The 9,720-nt window shown below is 47.6% G+C and overlaps 1 protein-coding gene across 1 annotated transcript; it reads left to right on the forward strand.

Annotated features, from left to right (window-relative positions):
• Positions 1-299: 299 nt before the first annotated feature.
• On the forward strand, positions 300-8,352 carry Lrrn4 (leucine rich repeat neuronal 4). Its single transcript, XM_027953939.2, has 4 exons — positions 300-957; positions 2,326-2,530; positions 5,482-5,619; positions 7,155-8,352. Exons 1-4 carry the CDS (start codon positions 300-302, stop codon positions 8,350-8,352), a joined length of 2,199 nt encoding a protein of 732 aa, XP_027809740.2.
• Positions 8,353-9,720: the final 1,368 nt, after the last annotated feature.

A 9,720-nucleotide genomic window follows, 5' to 3' on the forward strand; every position in this document is an offset into this window, starting at 1 on the left:
TAAAAGAAGGGGGTTACTGGGAGATTCAGGACCACAGTGGACCAATGCGGGAGGCCTCCCACAAGAAGAGGGAAAGGCATTGCTAAGAGAAGAAAGGGCAAGAAGTGTCACAGTGCCTGGGGTTCTTGATGGGGGAAAGCAGACAGGGGCAAAATCGCCACGCACCTGGCGACACAGGAGATGTCCACAATGAACATCCAGGGCTTGCACCCTGGGGTGGGAACACACATTTGCCCTTCGTTTGGGGGTTTCACTGGATTTAACGGGTTGCCCGGCTGTCTTTCCCCCAGGCACTCACCATGCGGTGGACCCTGCTGCTACTGCGGCTGCTGAATGTGCTGCACCGGAGCCAGGCAGAGACTTTCCAGGAGAAGGTCCCGCTCTTCCGACTCACTCAGCAGGGGCCCTGGGAGAGTGACGCCAGCAATGCCACGGGCTCGCCCTGCGAGGGGCTCCTGGCCACAGGAGCCTCGGCCTTGAACCTGGCCAACCGCAGCCTGGAGCGCCTGCCCAGCTGCCTGCCTCGCTCGCTGCACAGCCTCGACGGCAGCCACAACCTGCTGCGCGCCCTGAACATGCCCGAGCTCCGCCACCTGCCGCAGCTGCAGGTGCTGACGCTGCGCCACAACCGCATCGCAGCGGTGCGCTGGAGCCCCGGCGGCCCAGGGGGGCTGCACACGCTGGACCTTAGCTACAATCAACTGGCCGCCCTGCCTCCCTGCGCGGGGTCTGCGCTAAGCAACCTCCGCGTGCTGATCCTTGCCGGGAACCCACTGCAGGCGCTGCAGCCTCGGGCCTTCGCCTGCTTCCCCGCGCTACAGCTCCTCAACCTCTCGGCCTCCGCTCTGGGCCTCGGATTCCAGGGTGGCATCACCGACGGAGCGTTCGCTGGGGCGGATGGCGAGCCTCTGGCCGCGCTCGAAACCCTGGATCTCAGCAGCACATACCTAGAGCGAGGTGAGGCCGGGAGCACAGAACCCGGCTATGCACACGCTGCCCGGGACAGGAAGGGTTCCTCTAGGCGTGACCCGAGTGTTTAAGTTCACAGTAGTGGTCAACAATAACACCAGCTACATTTCCCCAGCAGTGGGAACTTTACAATCTCCATTTTAAGTAGGAGGTTATCAAGTCACAGGAAGGTGGAATGGCACAGGTCATTTAATGTTTGGTGCTCCCAAATCGGAGTCCATCATCCATCCGGCCATCCTGGGTCCAGAGCCCAAAGCGTAGTCACTTTTTTTTTTGTTTTGTTTTTTGGTACCGATGTACCCAGGGCGCTTAGCGACTAATCCACATCCCCAGTCCTTTTTAAAATACTTTTTTTTTTTTTTTTTTTTTTTTTTTTTTTTTAGAGACAAGGTCTCACTGAGTTGCTTAATTCCTTGCTAAGTTGCTAAGGCTGGCTTTGAACTCGTGATCCTCCTGCCTCAGCCTCCCGAGCTGCTGGGATTACAAACGTGCGCCATCCTGCCCGGCATGGTCACTGTTTTGTATTGCTTCCCAGTATGGTTAGATGAATGCTTGTGGAATGGACACGTTAATGGTCACTTTTGGGGTTCATTGATGTATGAACTTGGCACCAAACGTGCAGTTAATGTGAAGTAACTGATGATCTCAAGATTAATTCATTGATTTTTCTACTCCCTTGGATAACATTGTTTCCGTGAATGTTGAATCATTTGAACAGGACCCAGGCAGGAGGTGAGGAAAATGGTTCTCTTGTGCTTGGTGTTCTTACTTTGATTTGCAAGGTTGGTTTTATTGCTTTTTTTTTTTTTTTTCTTTAAAAAAAAAAAAAAACTTCATGTGTCTATAACCACCTGTCTGTCAGGGACAAAGAAACAAGAAAAAAACAAGAATGGAAAATACAGAGGAGAAGAAGCACATTCTCCATTTATTGGGAAAGCCACAAAAATTGGCTTCTGGTTCTACTCTGGGCTGATCCCCTCTCCTTACTTACATGCCTCAAAGGTTCCTCACTCCTGGGAGCCATCGCAGTGAAGTCTGGTTATTTTGTGTGCGGAGTTTAATCAGGTGAGGCAGCAGTGGGCTTGGAATGTCCTGGGTACCAGTCTTACTCTGTCCCTTCTCAGCTGTATGGCTTTGGGCCAACAGTTCTCCTAGACAACTTTGGCTAGAAGACAGGAAGGACTGGTCATCCCTGAGGGCCCTTCCAGCTAAAATGGCCATTCTTCTGAGATCCCCCAAATCAATAACTGCACCCATGCTTGTGACTCCTCTTGTCACTTTGTTGTTTCCTTAATGATGGGCTGACCTGAATTTGTGTCTTTTGGGGTAAAGGACAGTGTCCCCTCTGTGTTTCAGTTGAAACTGGGTGGATCAGAGACCTGCCGAAGCTCACGTCCCTTTACCTGAGGAAGATGCCCAGGCTGAGGATCCTGGAGGGAGACATTTTCAAGATGACCCCTAACCTCCAGCATCTGGATTGTCAGGCCTCCCCAGCACTTACTTCCGTCCACACACACATCTTTCAAGACACTCCTTGTCTACAGGTCCTTCTGTTCCAGAAGTAAGTGTTTCTAAGACACATCTTAATCACAGAATTGATTTTTGTTCTATTATATTGTGTTGAATTTTATAGAACAAACTGGATCTTAATCTTTCTCTCCCTGCTCTTCCAAATCTTCTCTGGGGTTTTATTCTTCCTCATCCTTTGGGGCAATTGGGACAGGTCTCAGATGATCCACCCAGCCTAATAACCAGCAATTCAGTCCAGTTCATAGTCATATTAAAGATCCAAACTCTTAGATATACAAGTTTCTTTTCAGTCCAGCTGAGAAATGTGCAGTAGGAAGAGGGGGTGAAAACATCAGGCTGGATGTTTTCTCTACTGGATCCACCTCCTTTCCCACACATCATACAAGTTCAGTCCCTTGCAGGGTTTGAGCAGGTCTGGGAGGGAAGGTCTTGCAGCTAAGATCTGGAGTTGGTGCCCTCTGGCATGGTGGATGTCCAGTGTGTCCCACTTTGGTGCCCAGGAGCAACCACTGATTTGGATGACATTTTTGATTGTTTGTTTGTTTTTGGTACTAGGGATGGAAGCCAGGGCACTTTGCCACTGAGCCACATCCCCAGTCCTTTTTATTTTGAGACAGAGTCTTGCTAAATTTCTGAGGCTGGCTTTGAACTTGGAGTCCTCCCACCTCAGCCTCCCAAGCCACTAGGATTATAAGTATGTGCCACTACACCTGGCACAGCCTGGTATTTTTAAGTAAAAGAAGAATAATAATACCTCCCCACCTGCCTTCCAGAATCCAGTAGATACTGTTATAAAAAATACCAAAGAATTCTGCAAATATCACTGGATGTATTATTGACAAAAATCCCTGGGAAGTTTAGAAGTGGGTCTTGTTAGTTCTGTCTTACCCAACAAAGTCACTAGAGATGGACTAAAAGGCTGAATAGTTATTCAAAGACAGAGCCGTTCACTCCTTCTTTCCTTCATTCATTGAGCACACAACATTATGAGGGAAAACACTGTATGTGTCTGGCTCTAACTCTTTTTTTGAACTTGATAAAAATCCAAGAACTGTGTAATGTGCCAGAATATCAACAACATAAAGTTTCTTTTTCTGTAAAACAGAGATATGACAATAGTATTTTACCTTGGGGCTTTTCATGTGTAGAACACTTAATTTCTGGCATATAGTGGGTGTCTTATAGAAATAGCGATGATGATGGCGGTGATGGTGATGGTGGTGATGGCCCCTGTTTTCAAGGAGCTCACAGTTCAATATGTGACCAATAGCAGAAGCACATGCCATGTGCTGTGTTATAAAGTAGATGGAAATAACAATTCATCAGACTGGATTGGGAAGAATAGGTATGAAGGTGAATCCAAGCTTGTTTATGTGGGCATGGTTTAAGTTTCAATATAAATGGCACACACTTATAGCTGGCATTCCAGAGGTGATGCCTTTCACCTTCCTGGTGGCCAGAAGTGATAGAGCAGATCTGGGTGGTATGTCATTCCTTACCCAGAACATTAGCATCTGCCCCAGAGTACTAGTAAGAGGAGGCAGGTTCCCAGATAAATGGAAGAAAGGCATCCTTTGATAAGACGGGGCTTTCAGGAAAAGCCCAGCTCATGTTAATGATGAATTCTAACTGAATCCATGTAAAGGATGCAAAATCTATGAGGGCCAGGAGACTTGGAGAGGAAGGAGTTGAGGCCAAATACTCTGTGGGGACTCTAGGGAATAAAGGAAGGAGAACCAAGAATGGATTGCTGTTGCTAATACTATTTGCAAAAAATGACCATGGTAATTCCTCTCACCCCTGTCGGCGTGCCCCAAAAGGTGGTGTCTATTTCTTCACTGCTTGAAGTTGGGTTTGGCTCTGTGATTTGCTTAAGCCAATGGGATATTAGCAAATGTGATGTAAGCATAAACTAGAACACAGTTGAACACAGGCTGGCCCTCTCTTGTTTTGGGGACCCATGTAAAAGTCTTTTACCATGTAAAAGTCTAGGCTGACCTCCTGAGTGATGAGATGCAAGGAGAAAGGTCCTAGCACACACTGTTGAGGCCACATACATGTGGGAACATCCAAGATCCTATGGCCTCAGCCGAGCTGGCCTGGACTACAAGAAGCACCAAGCAAACCCTCAGAATCATGTGAAAGAAAGAAAATATTTATTGGATCAAGCTATTAAGTTTTGGGGCACAGTTCTCTACTTAGCCAGAGCTAACTGATATACTTAAGTGAGGCATCTTTCCTAGGACTGGTGTCGTGTGCCATCACCTATGCTACAGCTGCAGTTGCATCCATTAATAAAGTTCTCATTAAGAAATTTGGGCTGGGGGTATAGCTCAGTGGTAGAGCAATTGCCTAGCATGTGAGAGGTCCTAGATTTGATGCCCAGCACTGCAAAGAAAAAAAATAATCTACCAATTATTGTCTCTGGTCTATAATAAAAATATCTACTTATGTATAGAGATTTTCATTCATAAATACCTTCAGCATGATATGACCTATTGGCATGAAAGTGTTATCCTTATTTTATATGAGAAATGATATTGACTCCATTAGGTTGGCAAAAAATGAGGTTCAAAATCATCGAATGTTTTATCCAAAGCAATATCCTCTAACCCCTAACAGAATGATTTTTCTATAACACCACCATGCCTTTCTGGGAAACATTTTTTTTGGTACCAGGAATTGAACTGAGGGGTACTCGACCTCTGAGCCACATCCCCAGCCCTATTTTGTATTTTATTTAGACACAGGGTCTCACTGAGTTTCTTAGTGCCTTGCTTTTGTTGAAAATGGTTTTGAACTTGTTTTCCTCCTGCCTCAGCCTCCCAAGCCACTGGGATTACAGGCATGAGCCACCACACCCAGCTCTCTGGGGAACTTTTTTAAAGTGTCTGTAAAAGCCTGAGTTAATTGATTTTTTTCTTTTTTTGTGTATGTATGTGTGTGTGTGTGTGTGTGTGTGTGTTTGTGTGTGTTATTCAGTTGCAACTTGAGTTCCTTCCCTCCTTGGACCATGAATTCCTCCCAGGTTCTGTCCATCAACCTCTTCGGCAACCCTCTCACTTGCAGCTGTGAGCTGTCCTGGCTCCTTGTGGATGCAAAGAGAACTATCCTAAGCAGGTAACACACTTACAAAACAAGATGACTGAGGTTACTTCGCCTTCAGGAGGGAAAGTTGTCTCAGCGTGCATCTTTGCTCATGTGATGATGCTGGGCCTTTGAGCAGCTTTGCACAGAGCATCCCCTCCTCCATTTAGTTACACCAGGGTGGTGGAGGCTCTGTCCCCTTTCCTGCCAGCCAGAAGGGGCAAAGAACATGGAGGAGCTGCCTTGGGAGATTTTATATGGGTCAGGCTGGTAGGTGGTGACCTCGCTTCTGCTCAAAATCTCAGTCAACAGGCCACATCTAACTGCAAAGAAAGTTGGGATTTGTCGTCTAGCCATGTGCCCAGTGGGAAAAGGAGGTGAGTCAGGTGAACAGCTAGCTTGTCTCTGCTAAAGCAAGTGTATGTATTTTTGTCCCATTTTACAGACGAAGGAAATGGGACCCAAACAGATGAGGTACTTGCTTAAATTCATGCAGCCACTGGATGGAGAAGTCAGGTTCTATCTTCCTCCAAAACTTGACTCTCAACCACCAGACCCTGCTGAATCTCCAAGATGGAGTCTGGCTTCCTGCTCCTGGGCCATTTAACTCAAGGCCTGTAGGCTTTCAGAGCTGTCTTGCAGGACAGCGAAAAAAAAGAATTCTTATGCAAGTTTTGGCTGGAAGAGCTGTTTTTGCAGTGAGGGAGCCACACCCAGGCTGGTACCAGGAGAAGATGGGGACTGGGGCACTAGAAATATCCCCCATGATGAGTACTCTCCAACCAGCTCCACCAGCCAACTGCTCCTATTTGGGAAACAATCCTCCCATCTGCAGGATTCTTTTCTACCTCCCACCCAAGCCCAGCTGCAATGTGAGACATAATCTGTACTCCTGTTCCCCAGGTTGCTTCCCAACATAGGTGCCCAGGCCCTCTGCCATCCAGGGTTTCTTGCTATGGTATTGATGAAGGAGTTGAGAGTTCAGGCTGGAGCTAGAGTGTGGCTTCCTACCACCTCCTACTATTGATTTGGTGGTCACTTAATCTCTCTGTACCTCTACTGCCTTAACTAGAAAATGGGTATAATGGTGCCTACCTCATAAGATAGCATAGACTAAATTAGTTTAAAGTGTGAAGGATAGAATCCAGCACATGGCAGCACTCAGAAATGTTACCAAGTGTGTGAATATTATCATGAGTACTCACTGCCAGGAAGCGGACAGGTGCGAACAAAATGGCCAACTATCCTTAGAGAGTTGGGATGCCCAGAGTGCTTGCCCCAGGTTAGGTTCTGCCATTGACTAGCCATGGTATTTTGGGCAGTTGGTTCTTCTTTATGAAAATCAGTTTCCCCCTCTGCCCAATGGAAGTGGTGATAGGAGCCTTCTGAATAGATATATTGAGGTTCAGTGAGGCCATGTGTGAGAAGCACATGCCAAGTTAGACGTGTTGGCAAGAGACATGTTGACAAGCCTTGGCAGGACGGGACAAATGCTCTGAGGATTTGACACCCAGCTCACATGCAGCCTCAGAGCCAGGCATCTTCTAATTGGTTGGCTTCCTCTCTAGGGCCAAAGACACTATGTGCATACCAGCTGCTGGATCTGGAGGTCCCTTCTCGGTTCCTCTTCTGCTCTCCCAGCTGCCTGATCTGTGCAGGTCAGACCACAGGACCACCGTCCTGGCTTCAAACCCACCCTCCTTTGACCACTCAGGCTATACACCATCTACACAGGGTCCCTCCACCCAGCCTTCAGGAGGCCAACAGAGCGTCACCAACACCCCCTCCCACCCTGCGGTTTCCCTCTCACAAGCTGCATGGACTCATGGTGATGCTGGGGAGGGGACTGCCCAGTCCAGTGTCAACTCCACGGCAAGTTACTATAACTTCAGTGTTCCACCCAATGCTGCCAGCACAGCTGGGACAAATCATGGAGGAAAACATACTACCAGGATTGTCCTTGAAACTGATGTCTCAGCTGCCTCCACCCCACAGGCCAGCAAACACCGTGGTCCCTTCCCCACCTCAAGGAACCCCGTGCACACATCTCAGACTGATCAGAGGTCACAGGCCACCCCCCAGGTTCCCCAGCCGAGTCCTTCGGAGGGTGGGATTCCAGTCGTCTTGTTGGATGACTATGGTGAAGAGGAAGGGACCAAGGAAGAGGTGAGAGCACCTGAACAGTATGTCGCTTGTGATTACCATCCATGCAAGCACTTGCAGACCCCATGCGCCGAACTGCAGAGGCACTCAGGGTGCAGCTGCCCTGGCCTCAGCCGGGAAGACACTATTCCAGACCCCCCCAGGCTGCAGGGGGTGTCAGAAATGACAGACACATCAGCACTCATCCTCTGGTGTGCCCCCAACTCAGTGGTGCATAGGTACCAGATCCGCTACTTCGCAGAGGGCAAGGCAGAGAACCAGACAGTGGTAGAGAACATCTATGCCACCGCCCGTCAGCACCCTTTGTATGGGCTCTCGCCTGGCACCACATACCGCGTGTGTGTGCTGGCAGCCAACAGGGCTGGCCTGAGCCTGCCTCGGGCCTCAGGCTGGAGGAGGGCATGCACCAACTTCACCACCAAGCCCAGCTACTTGGGCATCTTGGCAGGACTGTGTGCAACCAGCAGTCTTCTGCTTATCAGCACGCTAGTGCTGTCTGTGTGTCTCTGCAGGCGGGGTTGGACATCACACAGGCAGCGCTACGATACACACTTGGTGGCCTTCAAAAACCCAGTGATGGCTGAAAGCGTAGCTCAGTGGTAGAGCACTTGCCTCGTGTGTACCAGGCCCTGAGTTCGATCCCCATTACCAAAACCAAACAACCAGCCTTTGGTTATCTGCTGGAGCTCCAGATCCTCAATTAGCCCAGCTTCCTTCTAATCAAACTCCATCTATGTGCAGAAGAAAATACAGAGGACTAAACAAAGGACAACAGAACAGTGGCCCAGTGGGCTCCAATTCCATGAAGCCAGCATGCCCGGGGCACACAGGGAACTTGCCATACTGTTTTTTAGCTCAAGGAACAACTGCTTTCCCTTCCTTCTACTTTGCTCAGAAACCTGGTAAATGTCAGAACACTCTCATTCGCACCTGCCATTCTTTTGTGTGGTCTCATTGGGTTTTCAGCAGTTAAGTGTTCCTCAGTATCCAGTAGAATAATATATGGAAGTTGGAAGAGAGAAAAACAGAAATTACATAACCCAATGTCTTCTGTCATATGGGAAATGACTTCCTTGGGTCTTCTTAGCCAAAGTCCCCTTACGGTCAACCTTTGGCTAAGGCACAATTAATGAGCTGTATTATTCAAGGACTTAACTCCAGTGGATTCTTAATCTGAGAACTGGCAGCCAGGGAAAAGAGCTACTGTGGTTTCCTGAAGGCCTTCTGGGTTTATTAGTTGCATTGCAAAAAAATGTCCTTACTGCCTTACAGTTAAAACTGGTCTTCTGGGAACATCTCTGAAATGCAGGAAAAGGCTCTTAGCTTAAAAGTCAGCACTTACTGCATTTCACCCAAGTCTAAGTGGACAACGTTACTATAAATTCCTATTTAAGGAAGAATAAGCTTACTTTTACAAACTTTGTTTAGATCTAGAAAAGAAATGGGCAAAAAAGAACCTCTAAGCTCTGGCCAGAAGCCAAAGCATCTCTCAATTATATCAATGTCTTATGATTTGTGTCTTTGTGTAGGATGCATCTACTCTTTCATTTATGACAAACTTAGGGGGGGAAAGTGATTCTATGAAATTATAACTGGGGCCTTTATTTCTAGATTTTGACATTCTGTATTAGCATTAATCTTCTGTGGCTGCCATATTACCAGAAACTAAATGGCTCAAAACAGCAGAAATTTACTTTTTGTAGTTCAGACCAGAAACCCCAAATCAAGTTAGCAGGGTTGGTTCCTCCTCTTGAAGGTTCTGATGGAACCTTTGCTTCTTTTTCCCTTCACTTCTGATGGTTGGTGGCAATCCTTGGTGCTCCTTAGCTTGTAAGATATTATTTCCATCATCGCATGACATTGTGTCCAAATTTCCCTTTTCCTGTGGACATTAGTCATTTATTAAGGCCCACTGTAATCCAGTATGACCTCATCCTGACCTGATTAAATCTGCAAAGACCCTATTTCCAA

Source organism: Marmota flaviventris, chromosome 2, assembly GCF_047511675.1.
Source record: "Marmota flaviventris isolate mMarFla1 chromosome 2, mMarFla1.hap1, whole genome shotgun sequence".
Taxonomy (NCBI): domain Eukaryota; kingdom Metazoa; phylum Chordata; class Mammalia; order Rodentia; family Sciuridae; genus Marmota; species Marmota flaviventris.

Coding starts and splice junctions, on each gene's coding strand:
- Lrrn4 (XM_027953939.2), top strand. CDS start 300: ATGCGGTGGACCCTGCTGCTACTGCGGCTGCTGAATGTGCTGCACCGG. Junction 2,531..5,481: donor CAGGTCCTTCTGTTCCAGAA/GTAAGTGTTTCT, acceptor TGTGTTATTCAG/TTGCAACTTGAGTTCCTTCC. Junction 5,620..7,154: donor AAGAGAACTATCCTAAGCAG/GTAACACACTTA, acceptor CTTCCTCTCTAG/GGCCAAAGACACTATGTGCA.